Below are 22,654 nucleotides of genomic sequence, written 5' to 3' on the forward strand. Positions count from 1 at the left end.
TTGTCTTAATCTGCCAAAAATATAGGCAAAGCTAGACAAACCAATTTTCTCAATCCATATTCCAGATTTATACAATCTATCAAGTCTACTGCAAGCCAGTTTAGCATGTTTGATAAATAACTACACTTATAAACTCATTTAATATAGTACAAGTATGAAATCATGTAGTGTCATGGTCAAGTTCTAGTCTAAAGAAACTCATTTGAATGATTTGGGGCAATCACTGACTTAATGCTAAATCATTAGGTTGTTTCTTTAGGGCTTAGTATAATATGTGATGCTGTCAATGATGGTGAAGCCATTGGGTTTAACTAACCATATGGAAATGAGCTACTGGGTCCCATCAGGATATATGTCATAACATTTGTACTACAGAGACAAAATGGAGACTTACAAGTGTGCCATCCTGAAAATTTAAGAGGAAAGTCAGGAAATAAATGAAATAATAAAAATAATGGCCTTTGATTCATGACACAAAGGATCAATATAATAACAATGCAACAATCCAGTAAGAACAAAAAGCCAAAATCTGTTAGAAATACAGTTCCAAATACACTTTGATTTTTTTTAAAAAAAGATTGGACTACATTTTTATTATTTTGCATTAACTAATCTGTGTAAACTATTCCTGCATCTCTCAGAAAATATGTCACTGACCTTCCATGGGAAAGATAAAAGCAACATGAAAAAGTTATTATAACTGACCTGCTGGTATCAGTCAGATAAACTAGTGACACATTTTTGCTCTGTTTGCTTTTCTTATTGGGCTTATCAATGGGGTTTTACAAACAGAACATTAGTCACAAAAGGATCTCTTAGGAACAAGGGAGATGGGTCAACAAGAAGAGCTGATTTGGATTTTGCTCATTCATGATGACTCCCTTTTCAACATAGCACTTCTGGTTTGCCGTTTTGTGGATCCCGTGGGGAGTTTTATCCTCCTACAGCAAGAATGTGACTCCATAAGAACCTCATACACTTCAGATAGAAAGAATGCTGTGAATTTTTCAAGTCAGTCGCTGGATTCCTCAGATACTGAGGGTTAAGGAGTCATTTCTTAGATATTCGTTTTGCTACATATGACTTTTACTGCATACTTTTTTTGGGGAAAAATACAGGATGATTTCTCCTTAAATTTCTTTATTTAATACCCTTAATATCCATCTTAAACACAATTCAATGTAGAACAATTCTGACATAGCAAGATAAACAGACATATAGAACAATAACATTTTCTGCTTTTGCAGTTACAACTTTAAGCAGAACCTTAAGCACTACAGTGTACTTGCCATCACACAGTTTTTTAAAAATGATGTAAATCAAACTATATTGCTTATTTAACAAAGCAAAACAAGGGTAAATTAAAGAATCTCCACTGAACAATTGTTTTATAATACAGAGTTAACTCAAAGGAAAACAAACCAATGTTGCAAGCCTATCATGCTCCCTAGAATACATGAAAAAAGGCACACAGGTTATACTAATGTGAACTGGACTGCCTTCACATGCCAACATTTTTCAAAATAACTATACATAGCCCTTAATTTGGTCCATCCAGGATAGGTAGATCTGGGTTCAGTTCTTGCTGCTCTGTAAAGCTTCTATTATAGTTTTGTTATATTCTGCAACTTCCTTCATCACATCCTTCATTATGGGCCGGTAGTCACTCTCCTGGCTTTTTGTAGCAATAACTGATTATATCAATTAAGGAAAAAGTTCTCCAATAAATAAATATAAAAGCTACCAATAAGAAACCACACTAACTCCTAATATCTAAAGAACTGAGGCCACGCCAGGAAAAAAATTAGATATCTATCTTTTTTTGACTGTATCATTTTGCCAGGCAGAAAGAAGGCATCCAGGTTGAGAAAACTCAGGGCAGGTTTTCAACAAGATTTGTTCTCAGTTAATAGCAAATTAAGCCAGCTATTGCCGCCGAAAATATGGCAGCAGGTTAAGCTGTTGCAATAACTCTTGGTTTCAGGTTAAACCTCACACGATTCAATTAGCAAAAATTATTCTTTTCTAAAAAAAAAAATCAATAACCACCTCTGAACAAATCCAATCTCTTTGGAGGGAAAAGGAAGATCTGCAGAACTTCCATACGTGTGATAGTAATTTATAGAGTGTATAAACAGCCTGCCCTCTCCCCCACCCCCTATCATGTTCCAGGGTCAAGAAATTGAGAATAGGTCTGATCCACCTAATAGTTACATTCATACAATTACAGAAAGATGCTTAAAAATCACAGGCAAGCAAGTACAGTTCTTTTTTCCTGTCATGATTTAGTGTGTTCACACCTGGATTTACCACTGATGCCAGCTGTAAGAATAAGATAGGCCAGATGTTAAATTACATCATGTCCCTGTGTACAGGGTTGTACGTGATACTACCATCCCTCCACTTTGTGTGCTATGTATATCCAATAGTCAATGCTACTGATGGTAAGCATCCTAAAGGCCCTTATTACACTGAATACAGCTTCGCCTCACTGTAACTTCATTGACTCTTTTTGGCCAAGAAAGAGAAAAGATTTTTTTAAAAACTCTGTAGGTGTGATCACAGAGAATTCACTGTTACACAAAGTCTACTCAGCAGTGAGAAGGAACATGTCAAGCACCAGGGAAATCAGGAGATCCGGGCAGTTCAAATGTGTATAAAGATTTATTGTAAGCTTAAGCTCTCTACAAGAATCTGAACTACTAATGGTCATGCGAGATTAGCAGGGGTTAAGAATAGAAAGGAATTCAAGATGGGCTGGACTTAGATCTCTTGTGGATGCAAAGGGACTCATAACTGATGACACATTTGACCTCCTCCCTCAGGTTCAGCCTGGTCATCTCCTACAGTATAGTGGAAACACATATGCCATTGGTAAATTCATGCTTGTTGTAGTTATTTGGAAATCCACCCCAGAAAATGGCTGACTGGTAAGAACATTCAGTTTTGCAACTACTCATTACCCATCTGAAGCTTCTATTGGTCAAATAAACCCAATAAACCTTGTAACAAAGAAGCAACCATCACCTGCTGTATTTAACCATATTACATTACACTAGGGGTCCTCAACCTTGGCAACTTTAAGACTTGTGGACTTCAACTCTCAGCCAGCCAGCTTTGCTTTGCTGGCTGAGGAATTCTGGGAGTTGAAGTCCACAAGTCTTAAAGTTGCCAAGGTTGGAGACCCCTGCATTACACAACAAGCAGATTATATTTTTGTTTCACCATGATCTGAGAAGGTAGACAACATTCAACAAGTCTCAATTTATGCACCGGTTTTACTTTATTATTAAACTCGGTGTAATTTTTAAGTGAGTGATGTGTGCTGGTCAGAAAAAAGAAAGACTGGTGCTTTGCAGGAAGCAATAGTGATAATTTGCAATATTTGACAACAGTAATACTATTTATGAAAACAAGAAGGATACATTCTTTCATAACAAAATTATTTTGTTCGTGGTGTTGCCACTTCCTTTCCAGATTCGTAAGCTGAAGGTAGAAAACGAAAAATATGGTAACAACAGGAATGAAAATTGTACTTCCATTTTTTAACACAAGACTGACCTCCCTTCTATTCAACTGTTTAGCTATGTTGCTTAAGCATTCTGATTAAGACTAATTGCAGTGTAATCTTCTCTCTCTGTATGTACATATGTGGTTGCATGTATGCATGTGCATTTGTGGACACACACACACACAGGTTTAATGGTTAGGGCACTGGCTTAGAAATCAGTGCAAGTTCTAGTACTGTTTCAGATGAACTTGTGGGCCAGTCATTCTCTCTCAGCCCAACCCACCTCACAGAATTGTCACTGTGAGGAAAATAGGAGGAGGAAAGAATATCATATATGTTCACCATCTTGAGTTATTTATAAAAACAATAAAGACAGGTTAAAAATCAAATAAAGACACACAAACCTATTTTTATGGTGACAAACTATTAAAATAACAACTAACCACAATGACATTTGTTTTATATAAGGCACAGAATTTTCCTAATCTGTTTTGGGGCTTTTTTTTTGGGGGGGGGGAGAGGGGTCAGTAATTATTTCCAAAATATCTTACACATATTAAACTCTAGTATGCTCTGCACTATGAGGGAGAAACTTCCTCACTTCCATAGCTGAATTTCCTGTCTGATGGCAGAATGTGCAATTAAAACCGGTCTGTGCTGAGAATAGTCCAACACAATAAGTTTAAACAGAGGAATTTTAGCCATTCCACTGAGCATAAATAACAAGGTTATATGGCTATTATATTTATGGCTGTTTCCTAAAAATACTAGCAACAGTTTGCTTGCCTGATATTACTGTTCAAACTTTTGGAGCCAAAACATGTAGGCTCCTTACAATGAAACTTTCAAAAACACTGCGTGGAAGTCAACATGTTTACTTTAAGAATATCTCACTGTAAATGGAAAATGAGAATATAAACCATTGTACACATCAAAACAACAATTGCCCATTAATATTTGTGTTGGAAAAAACACTTTAAATTTTATTTACCAGTAAACTTTGAGATACCAAATACTAAACACATAAACATACTAAATACTAAACATATAAACATATGTTTTATAATTAATTAATTATAATTGTTTTCTGTGCCATGCTCAGCATCAAAAGTTATCAATTCATATTATAAAATTTTATATAACTTTCACACACCCTATATTATTCCAATACAGTAGCCACTATGTTCATTTAAAGAAAGTTGAGTTCCATCCTCCTTTTTAATTCAAATCTGCCATCAGATGTATTTACTATAAAATACATCATGTGTCCCCAGATGTTAAAACACTTGTCTCAAGAAGTTTTGAAGCAATTCAGTGTATCCTTAACAATTTACCTGTGCATGTGTTTCATTCTCCTGGAGCTGCAACTTTAGGCCTTCATATTCTCTATTCAAATGTTCCATAATTTTCTTGAATGCATCCCGGTGTTTGGTTAATCTTTCTTTCTCTTCTTGGAGTTTCTTAGCATGAGAAAATAATACAAAATCAAACGACTCAAGGAGGGAAAAAGTACTTACGTTTATAATTAAGTCTGTAGCACAGCGTATTCCATAAAGACCACATAAAATGAGAAAAAAATGATTTTTCTGAGTATGATTAAAGCAACAAACCTTTGGTTTTAAGTTATTCTATTTTTTAACAAGTGGAAAAATAGAAACCTGAAGATTTGCATGAATTCTGACTTCTAATTTCTTTAGAAATTCATACCTTTTATGTGAATCATTCCTTTCTCTTTCCCTGTGTTCAGGCACTCACTGTAGATTTAATTTTGATTCCCAGCCAGTGTTTATGAACACATTGGCTTCTGCTATTTTTTCCTAGCTTTTACTTTCTAACACATTTCCTCTTCTCATAAAATCTTTTGTTCAATGTAATAACTGGTACTTAAATGCTGAAACACTTGATATACATAATGCACAATTGGAATAAAGGATCTAAGGGATTACAGGATCATAAAAAGGGAGGTACTAGTACAGATCTATCAGAAAGATAGAGTAGGATAAAACTGGAATGGTTAATAACATATTGAAGGAGGATACAACAAAGTCCAATCCCTCTGACTCAAATCAAGCATGTTGTCCAAGAAAACGTCAACTGGGGAACAGCTCTTAGCATGAATGGGAAACAGAAGGGATTTAAATCTAGATTGGATTTATCAGTTACCAAATATTTTTAAAAATTGCTGAAGTGAATCTGCATTTTTTTTCCATTGGGGAAAGCGTGGCACAAAACCATCATAGCTGTATGTACTTTTTAATCTATTAAAGCTAAGAACAAAAGGAGCAGTCATAAAATGGGACGCATTGCTGTCGTACAGCGTAAGAAAAACACAAAAGGATGAACAGTGCTTCAGAAACAAATGCTAGTGCAAAAAGTATAGGCATGGCTGTTTATCTAGTATACATAGTTATTGTCACAGAGCAGTGTTTGTTGACAGAATTTCACTAGCTGCTGATTTAACTGAGTTTAAAGCTTTAGCCTTAATGTATCTATAAAACTTTATGAGTTCCCTAAATTAAATGTCATATCATGAATCCAAGGAAACGTGCCTTTTCTGTCACAGCCCCTCTCCTTTAGAATAGCATTCCCCCAGATATATGTATGGCTCCCACTTTTCCAGTCTTTTCTAAGTCCCTTAAGACATGGTTCTGCTTCTGGGACTGGGTTTAGGGTGTTTGTGGACCCCCTGCCATGGGTTCTTTCCCCCCAGATTTTGTGAATGCTACTGTTCTTGAATTGTCCAGGAAGTTATGTTTCACTATGCTACGTTTTAACTGTGTTTTAATTATACATTTGATATTCTGAGAGATCCCAAGAGTTTTTTTGGAATTATGGTTAGGGTTATGTCTGCATCATATCAGAGTCCTTCCTGCTTATATCTATCAGACACCTTCTTAGTTGTGTCACATCCTGCAGATATTTGTCTGGCAGGAATAGGATTTTTTTGCATTGTGTCTTTCTGTTGAACGGCAGGAGCTAAGTCACCTACTTTACTCATTTTGGCATTCCAACATTTTATATTTATTTTATATGCCACTGTTTTATATTGTACCTTATTTACCCATTTATTAAAGTGTTACTGTTTATTACAATCATAATACCAAGTAGGAATGCCATAGAAATAGAAATAGAATTCACATATAATTTAGTACTATAAATCATGATAACATATTTAAGCTAAGAAAACAGTAAATACAAACACTGGTGAAGGTGGAATAAAACACAGGTGAATTCCATACCAAACATTATTAGCATTTAACTTAACTTCAATCTTGTATTTTATATTTTAATTTTTTTGTCATAGAGCATGCCTTATTTTAACTGTGATGCTTCTGACATGAATAAATAATAAACAAACAAACATAATATCAAGCTATTTTGTATTACTGGCAGCATACAAACTCTTTAAATTATCATTTACACCAAGTGCTGCTCTTTGCAAGCACTTTTAGTTCTGTAAGGTAAGGAAATATAGTTGGGATAGCCTGATCCCACTGCAACAGAAAAGAGGGAGAGCCTGTTTTTGTTGGCTTTATTTATCACCCATTCTAACCATCCATTCCTACAAGGAAGCACCACTAATTTTAACAGCATTTCTTTCAAGTGAGAAAATTTTTGGCTGTATAAGGAAAAAGTTAAAGGCTATTTTTTTTAAAGAAAATAGTTTAATGACTTTTCAATTTTAGGCATAAAATACTTTCTAAGCAAGCACTGGTACTTTTGAAGTATTTTTTTTAAACCAGTCTGACTATTAAGCTTCTACTGGGAGGAATGGGAAGCTATTTGAAGCAGCTGGCTTATATCTTGAGTTGCAGCAGTAAATATGTGAGTATTACAATTGTTTTGAGTTATTACTGACACATTCAAATGCCTCTGCCGTGCTCGGTTGGGATAAGATTAGGGGAAATAGCCCTGTCTTATTTCACTGCACCGTTAACAGTGTAAGCCCTACTGGAAGCGGTGGAGCATAGTCCTCCAAAAGTGAGTATAAGACAGCAGTTTCTATATATAGGTTTTAGTAGGCTGAAGATGAGTTAATGCCAAATATTTTAGTCTACATTTGGTTCTCAAGCATATTTCCCAATTGTTTTTTTTAAAGAGTTGTCACAGAGAAGAGAGAAAGCGAACTTGTTCTCATTGCCCCAGAAGGCAAAATCGGAATCAGTGGCTTAAAACTATAGGTAATCCTCATTTACAGATAGTCCTCGACTTACAACAGTTTGTTTATGACTATTTGAAGCTACAACAGCACTGAAAAAAGTGGCTTATGGCCGTTTTTCAGCTTTACGACCACTGAGCATCCCCAGGGTCACATGATAAACATTCAATGCTTGGCAACTGACTCATATTTACGACAGTTGTGGCATCCCAAGGTCATGTGATCCTCTTTTGCAACCTTCTGACGAGCAAAGTCAATGGGGAAGGCAGATTCACTGAACAGCCAGGTTACTAATTTAACAACTGCAGTGATTCGCCTAACAATTGTGGCAAGAAAAGTTGTAAAATGGGACAAAATTCACTTAACCAATGTTTTGCTTAGCAACAAAAATTTGGGGCTCAATGGCGGTCGTAAGTCGAGGATTACCTGTATCAACCACAATTGGAACTGGCAACTTGGCCTTTAAGTGGGATCACCACTAAGTGAAACTTCAACTGCGCTTACATTTTTTACTTCAGTTTTCTTTTGTTTTACAGATCTGCGGAGGTCATAAATGCGAGAATTGGTTGCAAAGCTACTTTTTCCTCCCCACTGAAAACAGTCGCTAAACAAGGCAGTTGCCAAAGGGAACTACCTATAGTACATAAGAAAACTGGACTAGACAACAGGAGGAATTTCCTGACTCTTATCATTCAGCGGAATAGCCTACCACACAAAGTGCCAAGTTCTCCTTTGCTAGATTTCTTCAAAGTGAGCCTTGGTGATCATCGGTCAGAGATAGTCTAGTTAGTAGATCCAGTACTGAGCAGGGATTTGATTAAATGTTGCAATATCCCTTGCAACTCTATGGTTTTAGGATTTGGACTGCTAATTACCTTTTTCTTTTCTTCTCCTGCTGTTTTCAGAGCAGGCAGATTGTTATATACTTCCAGGTCCTTGCTCATCTGTTCAATTTTTTCTTTGAGTGAAGTTAGTTCATCGACCATCTTTCCCTCCAATAATCCCATCTTCTGGAGGTCCATCTGGAGTCGCTGACTATCTACAACAAAGGGAAATGGACTAGGATGCATTACTGACATACAGTAAGATTTATTTTCCATCACAGAAAATATTTACTTATCCAAGAAGACAACCAAGTCCTGCTTGCCTTATTCACCCTGGCATTGGTCCAGTAAAGCTCTCAAGAATGTTATCTTTTGCATACAAATATCCATTATCTGATGAACTAACAATATGGCAAAGACTGGTGCTGAAATAGTTTACCGCTTGCAGCAAAAGCTGCCAAACTGAAATTAAGATTGTTATGCTTCACTTATATTTGTGAATAAAATGAAGAACAATAAAAATAATTCCATTGCCTTCTTTAGCTTTAAACTATCCAAAATATGATAAACTCCTAGTGATTATGCTGGTAATTTAGAAGAAGAAAAAAGCAGATTACTATAATTGAAGCATTCAAATAAAAGCCGATCCTTTGTATAACAATTTTGTTGACCCACAATAGAATCCATCTGGTATACAGCTTTGAGGCCATATTTTAAAAATGTTTTTAAATATTGAACTTACATCCAGCTGCTACACAGTGCACCCTGTGGTCTGACCATTTTATTGTAAAACAGACCTGATAACACCAAATCTTTAGATATTCCAAAATTTGAATTTCTTGTGCATGGTCTCCACTGGGAATTTCAGGCAGCCCCATTGACACCTCAGAATTACCTGAGTTTATATTTTAGATTGAAAGATTTTTTTTTAGGCTTCAATGCAAGATATGGAGATATCAAATTAGTATGCTGGAGAAAGTAGTGCATATCATCATGGTTTAAAATCCTCACGGTGTATTGTTAATGCCTTTCTTAGATATGGTTTAACTCCTTGTCTTAGAATTGGGCAATCTGTGCTCCTGTCTGGCCTTCTGCTTTGAGGATATATGGCTTGTGCTCCAAAATAATGATTCCAGGATTCAAAATCCTGCATTGTGGAATGTCTGGGAATTGAAAAAAGTACAGTCACAGCTATTTTAAATTAATTTTTAATTTTTTTAAAAAAAATTTTTATTGGGGATGGTCCCATAGTCAGCCAGATGTTCATATTGGATTTGACATTTTTGTACACCTATCTAGTCCTTCCCAAGGACTTGGGATAGATAGATGTTTGGTGTTTAATAATATGAAAGGTATTGTTGCAGCATGTAAGTTGTTCCAAGCAAAGCTGCCTGTTGCAATTAATCGATGGTGATTTTGTCAATGCCGATGATCAGTGCTGATGGTATTCAAGTGGTACTTCTAAATGTTTTGGAATTGCATCCAAGGCATCTATTACAATGTATTTACTATTTCTTGTCCGCTGAACAATTGTTCACACACCTGGTGAAGAACATCCAGATTCCTATCTAAAACCATAGAAAGCTGCTGCTGAACAGTATAAGCAATATCAAAAGAGCAACAATTTGGGGATAAGATAGGCTTTTTTGCTGAACAATCTGGAGAAGGTACTAATTTTCTTCATCCAAATACCATCCCAGAATAAAAAAAGGAAAGGAAAAGGGGGGGAAAAAACAACCCTTCTCTCTGGGAAGAGACAGGAAGAGGATGCAGTCCAGTTCCTTCTGATATGCCACTAAGTCACAGACTTCAGCAAGCAGTGTGTACATAGTAGCAAATTCTGAGACAAAATTGCTTTTGTGCTTTGACCTAGGGAAACGTTAGTGGGAAATGCTGCCCTCAGCAAATCTGTTTACTCACATAAGTTTCCTTTAAGGAGTGAAAAGCAGACCACTCTATAGTGGTATTTTACACAAAGAGGGAACTTGTAGCCTTGAAGAACTTTTCTAAAATATGGAAGACTTGTTACTAAGCAAACAGCAAAGTGTAGATTGTAAACGACATGATTTCAAGACCAGCAGAGTCTCACCCTTTTATAGTTGGTTAAATAAGTCAGCAACCACAGTAACAGACTAAGCAGTTTAAGAGAACCAAAACAGAATAAAAAATTGTCTTATTCGCCTGCCTTTTTCCTTCTTCCCTTTAAATTACATCTCATTTATTTGTTTTACAGTGTGATTCTGGTTTTAAGACCTGGCTCAGAGAATAATTACAGATGCACAATTCAGATATAACAGAAACTATGATCTAATGAACTCCACAAATGTTCCCACTCAGAATGCACACAAAGTATGCAGAATAACAAAATGGTTTGTTACTAAATTAATATATCTGAAAATTGCTAACCCTTCTATTTTTATTCGCAATCTGTAAAATCACAATGCCTTGTAACATTCTTTGGTGCCCAACAGCTTCTGGAATATGTAAATGTTTATGTTTATGTTTATTTAGATTTGTATACCGCCCTATCTCCCTTACGGGACTCAGGGCGGTGAACAGGCGATAATAAAAATCACAATAAATATCTATTCTAAAATCAAATTAAATAAATAAAGGCCTGCTCTAAAATACCCCACATAAAAACCTATACTAAAACCTAATTAAGACTACGCCAGGCCGGCCGCACGAAATAGATGGGTTTTCAGGGCTCGGCGAAAAAGGCGCAGGTCTGCAGTTGTACGTAGGTTGGGGGGTAGGTCATTCCAGAGGGCAGGAGCTGCCACAGAGAAGGCTCTCCCCCTGGGGGTCGCCAGCCGGCATTGACTGGCTGACGGCACCCTAAGGAGGCCCTCTCTGTGGGAGCGGACTGGTCGAAGGGAGGTATTTGGTAGGAGGCGGTCTTGCAAATACCTAGGTCTATTGCCATGGAGCGCTTTAAAGGTTGTCACTAACACCTTGAAGCGCACCCGGAAGGCCACAGGCAGCCAGTGCAGCTCACGCAGGAGAGGTGTTACATGGGAGTATCTAGAGGCCCCCAAAATCCCCCGTGCGGACGCATTCTGAACTAGCTGGAGCCTCCAGGTGCACCTCAAGGGGAGCCCCATGTAGAGAGCGTTGCAATAGTCCAGGCGGGAAACGAGGGCTTGAGTGACCGTGCGTAGAGCGTCACAATCCAGAAAGGGGCGCAACTGGCGTATCAGGCGAGCCTGATGAAAAGCCCCCCTGGCCATGGCTGTCATATGATCATCTAAAGACAGCCGAGTGTCCAGGAGGACGCCCAAGTTGCGGGCCCTCTCCGTGGGGGCTAATGACTCACCCCCGATAGCCAGGGATGGAGCCAACTGGCTATGTTGTGACGCCGGAAACCACAGCCACTCGGTCTTGGACGGGTTGAGTCGAAGCCTGTTCCTCCCCATCCAGACTTGCATGGCCTCCAGGCACCGGGACATTACTTCCGCGGCATCGTTGGGGTGGTTCAAAACTCCTATTTGAAATTATTTTGAAACGGTATATCCATGTTTAGGGAAATCAGCAGTACAGATAGTCCTTGACTTAACGTTCATTTAGTGACTGTTCAAAGTTACAACGGCACCCAAAAAAGTGACTTATGACCAGTTTTCACATTTACGACTGTTGTAGCAACCTCATGATCATGTGATCGAAATTCAGAGACTTGACAACGGTTCATACTTATGACGGTTGCTGTGTCCTAGGATTATGGGATTACCTTTTGCAACTTTCTGACAAGCAAACTGTGTTGCTAACTTAGCACCTGCAGTGACTCCCTTCACAACTATGGCAAGAAGAGTCATAAAATAGGGTGAAACTCACTTAACAAAGGTCTCACTTAACAACAGAAATTTTCATCTCAACTGTGGTCGCAAGTCGAGGACTACCTGTATTTGCCTGATTCTCTACCAGTTTCAAAAAAAATTATTTAAATATATATGGTAAAGTATGAACTATGAAACAGCTGAGTCCTTGAGATATAAAAGGGGAAGAGTTATTTTTTTTTGTAATGGAATAAATACATCTCAAATGTATTCCTGTCTTACCTGTACCCAGATTTTTAGCAGTACTCTGTGATTTTTGCATTTCACTTGATTTGAAAGTGAGATCTTCCTGCATGATCTTCAATTCTTGATTTGTTACAGAAGAGATCTGCTTCATACGACTTACATTCTGCACATTACAACAACAACAACAACAAAAACTTTCCAAATGTGTTGCCATGCCTAGAGGCTGATTAATGGAAAAACTTTTTCCATAACAATTATATCAATCAGAGTTAATACCCTTAAGAAATGTAAATATTGGAGAACATATCTCAAACAAAGCACTGCTGTGTTATCCATACAAATGGTTTTATTACTTTATCTTACATAATGAGTCAAGGCTAAAGGCGAAACAAGGCTTACATAATTTGAGGAAATTCAACTAAGGATACAGGTAGTCCTTGATGTACAACCACAATTGAGCCCAAAATTTCTGTTGCTAGGTGAGACATTTGTTAAGTGAGTTTTGTCCCGTTTTACAACCTTTCTGGCCACAGTTGTTAAGTGAATCACTACAGTTGTTACGTTAATAACAGTTGTTAAGTGAATCTGGCTTCCCCATTGACTATGCTTTTCAGAAGGTCTCAAAGATGATCACATGACCCCGGGACCCTGCAACCATCATAACTAAAAGTCAGTTTGCTAAGGGTTTGAATGGGAATGCTGCAACGGTAGTAAATGTGAAAAACAGTCATAAGCCACATTTTTCAGTGCCACTGTAACTTTGAACAATCACTAAATGAACTGTTGTAAATCAAGGACTACTTGTAATTGTTTTTTGCAAAAATAACCCTAACCCTTAAGCGAAGAAAAACATCTTCACGGGTAATATATCCTAAAGGAAAACAGTTTCTAAAATGTTAATGGGACAATCAGATTCTACTTCAGAAACGACACTTCACTACGACATGGCACTTTACGAAGTTTCCAGTCAATTGACTTGTATCTGCAAAAGACCTAATAAAACACTGATAAATCTGATGTAAGGCAGTTTTTAGGCAAGTATATGAAATGTAATTACTACATGCTTCAGTTGTGTTAGGGTGCTTTGGAAACATAAAAAGCATGTCTGACAATCACTGTGCTGTTTCACATCACATGCGATTGGTTGCAATATGAGGTCATTTTCCTTTTTTCAGGCCTAAGCCTAAGGCAGGGGTAGGCAACTTTGGCTCTTTTATGACTCGTGGACTTCAACTCCCAGAATTCCTGAGCCAGCATGCTGGCTCAGGAATTCTGGGAGTTGAAGTCCACGAGTCATAAAAGAACCAAGGTTGCCTACCCCTGGCCTAAGGTATCAAAAGAAGAAACAAAAAAGATGGGGGTAAAAAGAAAGCACAGAAGCAAGATCAATTCTATGGAACGATGACATTCTACGAACTGTTTTAAGAACTCTGGAAATGTAACCATACCTTAATGAAGTTAATTAATTAAATTAATTAACACCAATGTTAAACAAACCAAAGAATTATTCTGCTATTCTAGCGGCTAGGATCTGAAACCGGCTTAAAATGCGTTTCAAAAAGATCTTGGTGTAAAAACGGAAGTCACCATTTCAGGAAGAAAAAGGCTAAAGCAAGGCTAGACTCTTCACTTGCTAACTGCGTTTACTTGGAAAATCTATATTGGGAAAGGAAGAACTCTCAGCGCCTTCTTTTGACTTCTCCAACTGTGGTTCACGTCCCTTAAGGAGCTCTGATAAAAATGTAAGGGAGTCTGCACTCACTCCCACCTTGTCTGGACACGGAGCTTGCTGGTACCAGACCAAGCTGTACGCAGGATCCAGCTGCTGGAACATTCTTCAATAGCCTTTGCACTCACTGCAATGACTCCCCATGAAACCCCCTACTCACTCCTCAGTACTCTCCAACCCAACGCTCATTTTCTTTCTATGCCAAGGAGACTCCTCCTGGGGGATAACACTGAGCATGGATGTCCATTCCACCCAGTGAAATATTGCTTCTCCTTTCCTTTTTGTGATAGGAGACTGACATGCCCTAGTTGCCTGTCTTTCTGGAGCATATCCTCTATGTGCTATACTTTCTTAGGGTGGCTGCTCTCAAGATATGAAGACGGACATTTTCGCTGGTAGCTGTTACTAGTGGGGACATCTCTTTCCTTCCTGTACCCATGTAAAATGGCTTCCTTCCTTCCTCTCTTATGTGCAGTTCATGATGGGGAGGGAAATGTCACATAAATTCAAGTATTATTTTAGAGGGTCACAGCATCATACAATCTGAGAACTCCTGACACTAAATTACTGTTAGATTTACTCTTCTTTGCATTCTGAAGAAATGCAAATACAAAGAAATTTAAAAAAATCCATGTTATTATCAAATGGCTTTATTATTTAATAGTGTGATTTTCAATATTTAAAATTAAATAGTAACTGTCTGGTTTTATTTGTTTGAGAGAAAGATATATATTATCTATATTTCCCTAATAGTAAATTAGGATTTCAAGAGGGGTTACTTCTTACCCGACTTGAGTGCTCTAAAAGTGCCACAATATTGGCCTCTATCTCTGCTTTCCGTTCCAGTTCCTGGTTCTTTGTCTCTTCAAAAGATTCGAGAAAGTCTAAAGTTGAAAAAAAAAAAAGATAGAGGAAGCTATTGTTTACAATAGGAACAGGAGAGAGGTCCAGCAGCATTGCTTACAATTGCACTTTGAATTTTAAAGGGTTTAAAAATATATAAAAAGGGAGTTTAAAATAAGAAAATAATTTAATGAAAAATTAGTTTATATGAAAAAGTACAATGAGAATCAGTTATTCAACTGTCACTCAATTGAGTTATTCAACTGTCACTCAGTTGAGCTCTATATGGCAAACTAGAAATAATAACATATACAAATTTTTAAGATATTCAATGCCTTAATTACATTCCAACTAGACTCCTGTAACACAATCCATTTATCTATTGCAACATAATCTCTGGAGAATATTCAAAAATTTAAGCAGAATGCTATCCCTTATTGACTGACTTTTTTCTAACAATAGCTTCACTGGCTAAAATACTGTTTCTGAATCCAATTGGAAATGTTGATGATGATCCATAAAACCATATATACATTCATAGACTATATGAAAGACCCTGAACCTTAAGACTGCCTGGGGGATACCAATGTTCAAACAAAGGAATTCTTTACTAGGTGCTTCCAGATTTTGGAAATTCTTCCAGCAAGTGTGGCAATTCAAGCAAAAATTAGGAGAATTGGAAGTCATCCACACCACCATCCAAGGTTGGGCAATAGCTCCCAACATTTACAAATACTGTGTGACTGTTTAAATAGAAGAAAACATCCTTTCCTGAGTTTTTAACTAAGCCACAGTATGCCTGAAAGTTCCATACATCTCCCTGATATCTGGAGAACTTTCAGAAGCAAAGGTTCAATATGGAGAGTAGCTGTGAGAGTGCAACTGTAATATGACCATAGAACTTTAGCGATACTGAATTAAGTAGGAAGCTCTGGCTCATGGGGGGCTCCAAAATGTGTCTCAGAGTTCCTATATGTGCTGAGCAGCTCCTTACACAAAAGAGATCTGTTAAAATAGACTAAATGCTTCCTTATCAATTTCTCGGTGCAGAGTAACAACCTATAGAATTTCTGAAATGAAATTAACTTAAGAAATTAAGTGTTCTTCATTAGCCAAATGTTTCTGCTTTCCTTTATAATATTTGTTCAACACATAAAGGAAGGATTTCGGTTTACTTTTAACTTCCAATAATTTATCTGAAGTTCAGAGGAACAAAGTGGGAACCAATTTTTACTCTACGTGTTGTTGCCATACACCCAGTCATCATGTGGGAAACATAGAGAGTTGGACTTACTATTGAGACTGGCATTCATACCAAGTGATTGAGGATGCAGTCTTGTTCTCACTTACCTGAGATTAAAGGCAAAACACTAAGTTTTTTTTCTTCTGTAGATATCTTGAAATGAATGTTTTCAGGGCCCTAAATTCAACGTGTGCATTTTATATATGTTTATGGATCTACTTACTATCCATGCTTTCCTCTCTCTTCTTCAATTCTTTATATTTCAGATTTTTTTCACCTACAAAAAACAATTTAAAATTAAACAATACTGCCGTTATTTTGTATTGACAGATTAGGGTACAGGTAGACTTTGGTTAATGATAGTAACATTACTAAATGATGCGGTCAAAGTGTTAGGTCACTTTACCGTATTCCTTAGCAATGGAAATCCCGGTAGTTCCCATTGCCATCATTAACCAAATCCCGCTGGTTGTTAGGCACCCTGATTCAAATCATTCCCGATTTGCTCCCTTGGATCCGTTGAGCCTCACTTCTTAATTACTTTCAGAAATTGCTTTTTAACTGCTTTTTAGTTACTAGGAATTTTTATAACAAGAAGTTATTTTAGAGTACCAGGTGAATCTCCTTCAGTCCTTAGCAAAACTAAATAAATAAATACAAATTTAAGAACTTAGAAAAAATATTATTATTAATTTGGAATAAAAAGCAAAAGGGTGATTAGAATTTTGGTTTTGGACAGTTATAAATGATCTATAAATTGATTAAGAGGCAAGAGGCACTGAAATAAAATTTTGAAATTAACTATAAGAATTCTTTACATGGGAAATTTCTCTTGAAGTCTTAAAAAAATGATATGATGGGACTTTGAAGGTTGGACCCTAGAGGGAATCAGAAGTTACTAAATATAACAATTAAAGGAAAATAATACTTAGATTTGACTTACTAATATAGAATGGAGCAAAATAGTTTAACACTGAGTATACTGAAGGATATTTGTGAACAATAAGTCCAGAATTATAAATAAGCTGTGTTTAAAAAATGTTGTGGAATAGGAACAAGTTTTACTGGACAAACTTGAGATTGAGTGGTTTTAAAAATGATAGGCTACAAAAACGATAATAAAAATCATCATAATTATTAAAGGGGATAAACAAATAACAAGTCAAGAGAACAATCTTGATAACTTTCCTATATTGAATTTACAAAAGAGTCTTATTGAAGTTTTGAAGGTTTTTGTGAGAAGGGACAAAGAAAAAAATGAATAGAGATCAAATTCTAGGATAGAATTTGAAGGGATATAGGTCAAGATTGTTAAAAGGAAAAGGAAATAATACAAAGTGAGTTTAATTTGATCAAAGTTAAAGCAGAAATTGTTATCTCTGCAAACCCTTAATGGATTTTTGTGACCACGACTGAACAAGGTTTTAAAGATTTGTTTATGGATAAGAGATGAGAGATAGGTAGAAGAGAACATTTTTAAAAAGTTTTTGGTTTTTTTTTAGTACAATTCAAAAGTACTTATTCAACAAACATGTTGTCTGAGTTTATTTAATACAAATTAAATTCCTAATCCCTTGTTCATTTCTCCAGCCATTGATAAAATAAGTCCCAAGTTTGAAAATATTCTGTCTCTTCTTTTTCTTTCAACCTCAGAGTAAGTTTGTCCATTTCCACACAGTCTAATATTTTTTTAATTATTTCTTCCTCTGGTGGTATTTTAAGAAAAGATGAGTTACTAAAATTGTCTATGCTTGTTGTGATAAAGGGAGAAGTAATTTCTTTATATATTTTCTTTTTTGCTACAATATTATTTTTTCTTTCCTTTCTATTTGTTTTTGTCTTTTTCTTCTACTTTTTTTTGCTTTTTGCTTTTTCTTTTTCTTTTAATTTAATTTGCATTAGTTTTTCAACAGGTTAATAAAATTATTATTAAAAAATAAACTATTTTTAATGGCCACATTTGTAACATGGACCAGCCTCCCTGTTGCTATCAGGTTGGCCTCTATATTATTGGCCTTCTAGAAACTGTTAAAAATGGAATAAGGTTGAAGGACAAATGGTGAAAGAAATGACACTGATCTATGATGTATGGTTTTTGTATTTTGTATTAAATGCCTTTAGGAAGGCACTTAAGACCTGGCTCTTCCTGCAGGCTCTGAGTTACATTTGTGTGTGGGCACTAATCACTAGCAATGCTGTAGTATATTTGAATCTATTTTTTTTATGTCTATATTTTTACCCACAATTTTTAACCCATTATAAGTGGCCTCGTCATTGAGTGGGTGACCTTAAAAATTGATTAAATAAATCACCATATATTTAGGACTTTTTTTTTTTTTACCACAAATAACACCATTGAATGTTATTGTAAAGCACTAAGAGCCCTGTTGAATGCATTGGGGACAAACTGAAAGATAAACAAGATGCATTTGAATTCATACAAGATATATCTGTTCCATAACATACTTATATGATATGTTTGCATTATTTATGATAACTGTAATCTCTGTTGACTTACAAAAAGGTCTGATTCAAAAATTTAAAATAAAGCATATAATACAAATAGATAACAGCTTCACAATCTAAAGAAAACATGGAATGCGTAAGCTAAAAATAAATCACATTAAAATTGACAGACACACAGTCTCCTTTCCCTGCTGTATTATATGACTTTCCCACTACTTGTATTTATAAAGTATAAATGTTTGCACTGTCCTAAGAGCACATTTTTTTAAACATCCTGGTAGCTACGGTCCTATTTCTGGCCAATTCTCCCTTTCATGACAGGAAAAAAAAATACTTAAAGTCTAATTTGCTTTTCAGAGTACTATGAACAGAGACCTAGATTGAGGACTTAAACAAAAAAGAAATCTTTGAATTTTTTTAAATAAAAAATAGGATTTTTTTAATGAAAACTTCAGAATATTGAACAATTGTATCAATAACACTATATCGACAAAGGTTTATGAATTTGTCTTAAATATGTTGTAAATCACCCGTGTCACTTAGGTGAGATGGGTGGGTGTAGAAATTTAAACAAACAAACATCTAGGTTATATATTTCCTATTCAATATTTTGGTAATATATTAATGAAAAAACTATAATCATCAGTGCAAATGTCTAAATTATATGTTGCAAATTTTTAAAATTGTAGTTACAGATTTTTTTTTGTAGAACTGATATTTGCTTTGACAGGTGTTTGAGAAAAAAAAAACACCCTTCTTCAGATACGATGTGTAAGTCAGGTAAATATTTCTTTTAAATAATTTAAGATAAAAGAAAATGAATTGTCCATGAACAATAGGAGCCAGTGATATAAGATCAGGAGAATTTATAATAGCTTTTGCTGTCTGATACTTTGTGAAACTATTCAAACTATAATTTTCACAAATCCCAACCAGCAGAACAAATATTCTGGGGAATTACAACTTGGAATTTGGGGGAGTACCCGGTACCTTCAAGGACTCTGAAATCAATGCCAGCAGGAATGGAAGCTCCTGGTAGAATCCCTCTTGTTGGTGTGAAGCTAAGATTAATTACTGGGAGTGTTGGCAGGTGGAGATGGAGATGTGGGAGAAGACAACTTAGGAAAAGGAATTCCTAAATCAAACTCAAAAGAACATTTGAGTGCAAGAACATTTGTGGACATGACTTCAACATTTAGACAAGTTTTTGTCCCAGACATGTGATCTCTGGCTAATAAAGCACTCCTCTAGTTAGTGGGAAAGAGCATAGCATTTCCACAACTAGATCTGGAGAGGATTATGTGGGAAGACCAAATTAGCAAGAACATCTGGTCATCGATGGTGCCAATATTGAATCACAAAATCATAGAGTCAGAGATGGAGGTCTTCTAGTCCAACCCCGTGTGGTGCAGGAATCCTCATACCATACTGAACAAATGGCTGTCTAATCTCTTTTTGAAAACTTCTAGTAATGGAGCGTTCATGACTTAAGGAACCAGATACCGTATTCCATTATTCAATAATTTTCATAGTGAGGACATTTGTCCTTATTTCAACTTTGGATTTCTTTCTGTAAAGTTTCCACTCACTAGTTCTTGTCTTCTCCTCAGCTTCTATGGCCAAACCCTCTGCTCTGTGACATCTCTGTGTGTATTATGTCTCCCTTTACTTTTCTCTTTTTAAAGCTAAACGTACCAAATTCCTTTAACTGCTCTTCATAGGATTTAGACTTTAATCCCCTTACCTTTTTTGTTATTCTTCTCTGCATTCTTTCCTTTTTGTATTGTGGTAAACAGAATTGGTCACAGTATTATTACAGGTGCAGTCTAACCAGAACAGTACTATAACTTCCCGTGATCCTGATGCCATATCTTTGTCGCTACAGTCCAAAACTTAATTTGGTATAATTTTAATACCACTGAAGAAAGATAATTAATGCTTTTGCTATAAGAAATATAATGGACTATTCTGAAAAGCTCCTATGCTTCAGATATCAAACTATAAATAGTAAAACAATTTCTTACCATCTACAGTCATCCAAGCAATATAGGAAAACAATGCAAAAAGTGTATGAAAATAAAACAGATAAAAGCAAAATGATGGAATTACTATGAAAATGCTAAAATCAAGTACTGATTATCTGATCAAACTTAAGAATCAAGAAAGAAAAACAATACTGATTAAGTCACACTTCTAAAGAGATAACATTAAGATAATTAGTTCCTTTTAAATGAAAACTTACAACTGCATGTACTTATTTTATTTATCTAAGGGCATTTAAATGACTGCCCAACTCAAATAACATGATTCTGGGTAGCATATAAAAGAAAAGAAAAGAAAAGAAAAAAGGGAAAAAATAATCAACCAATAAACATAAAAAAAACTTGAAAGGTCATTAAATCATGAAAGCTGATTTTACTGTAACTCCTCAAATTGGGAATTCTATTCAACTGGCCCAAAAGCTTGAGGAAAGAGCCAGACCCCAACTGCTGCCATTGAGAAGGCATGGCTTTTGGGTTCCATAAGATGGCACTGTACCCTCCTTATAGAAGCATCATTGGTTGTCACCGGATTACAACTCCCACAATAATCTATTCAGATTTGGAGAGCACCAGGTTGGAAAAGGCTACATTATTAGTTGAAATGCTTTTTTTCTAATTCCATGTAATTCAAAGACTTGGTGATATATATGCAGAGAATTACCCACATTCACATTCTTTCAAATAGTTTTGCTTACACAAACCTTTTTTGCAGTGAGAAGACCACCCATATCTGTTGCAAGGATTAACTTATGTTGGAGTTTTTGTGCATGATCATAGAATTTGAACAACTTTCATTAGGGAGGATTACTTTTTTGGCTTATTTTGCCACACCATCATTTTTTTTTTAATTCACAGTGAAACACATTCTTTAAAGTCCTTTGAGAAAAGGGATATTTCCAGACAGCTAACAAGCCATCAAGTGCAATGCACTATGAAGCTGTGTTAGACTGTAAACATCTTTTATAGATGTTTTAGCACAGAGGTTCCCAACCTTTTGGGCAGCAGGGACTCGTTCCGTGAAGGAAAGTTTTTCCGCGGACAGGAGAGTGCATGATTTTGTGTGCTGCCTGCATCCCACAGATGGGGCTTTGCTTGTTTGTGCAGACCGGCTGCTGGCATGCCACGGCCTGGTACCAGTCCACGGACCGAGGGTTGGGGACCCCTGTTTTAGCAGTAAGAAAATAGGTAGAGGCGGAAGGAAACTACAGGAAGGTAACAAATGGAAATAATTATCATATAAGAGTGTGGAATAAAAATATTGTACAGAATCATGCCGTTTGCATGTATGAACACATGTTAGTATCTACTCAGAATTCATAGACCTTACCTGAATATAAATAGTCCACATTTCTGAATCAACTAGAACATTTAAATACAGTTTTGAAGAGTCAGGTTTTAAAGCCCTCTTTTACCTTGGTGTTCTTCTAAATCCATGTCAAGCTGCCGAATTCCTTCATTGAGATGGTTGATCTTTTCTTTTATATCTGTTAGCCTAAAACAATGTGTAAAGTGCATGGTAATAACTATAAATATGCAGCTTTAGACACCAGCTTTTTTGCAAAAAGCACTGAATAAATAGCTTTCTGACTAACAATAAAACAGCAATGCCTTTTTCTCCCAACATGTTTTTGCTTCTGAATATTCTTGAACTGAGTTTACACAATTTTACCTAAACGAGTTTAATTTTGTAGAGAATGAGGAACATAAGAATTTCTTATGTTAAATAATGGGTCCCCCTGCTGGTTAAAAGATTTCATTACAATAATGTTACAACAGAGTAATGCTCCTTTCTCTCACTTTCTCAAATTAAGTTTGATT

The 22,654-nt window shown here is 36.0% G+C and overlaps 1 protein-coding gene across 1 annotated transcript in view; it reads right to left on the bottom strand.

Annotated features, from left to right (window-relative positions):
* Nucleotides 1–1,133: 1,133 nt before the first annotated feature.
* Nucleotides 1,134–22,654, bottom strand: part of IFT74 (intraflagellar transport 74) — a 48,483-nt gene continuing 26,962 nt past the window's right edge. The window contains exons 13-20 of the mRNA XM_015819581.1: nt 22,249–22,328; nt 16,552–16,605; nt 15,029–15,126; nt 12,550–12,676; nt 8,546–8,709; nt 4,846–4,971; nt 3,426–3,486; nt 1,134–1,691 (exon numbers count right to left, since the gene is read on the bottom strand). Of these exons, the coding sequence (XP_015675067.1) occupies nt 1,576–1,691; nt 3,426–3,486; nt 4,846–4,971; nt 8,546–8,709; nt 12,550–12,676; nt 15,029–15,126; nt 16,552–16,605; nt 22,249–22,328 (826 nt within the window). The 3' untranslated portion in view covers nt 1,134–1,575. The remainder of the gene's footprint in view (nt 1,692–3,425; nt 3,487–4,845; nt 4,972–8,545; nt 8,710–12,549; nt 12,677–15,028; nt 15,127–16,551; nt 16,606–22,248; nt 22,329–22,654) is intronic.

Source organism: Protobothrops mucrosquamatus, unplaced genomic scaffold (genome assembly GCF_001527695.2).
Source record: "Protobothrops mucrosquamatus isolate PMUCROS unplaced genomic scaffold, P.Mucros_1.0 scaffold956, whole genome shotgun sequence".
Classification (NCBI taxonomy): domain Eukaryota; kingdom Metazoa; phylum Chordata; class Lepidosauria; order Squamata; family Viperidae; genus Protobothrops; species Protobothrops mucrosquamatus.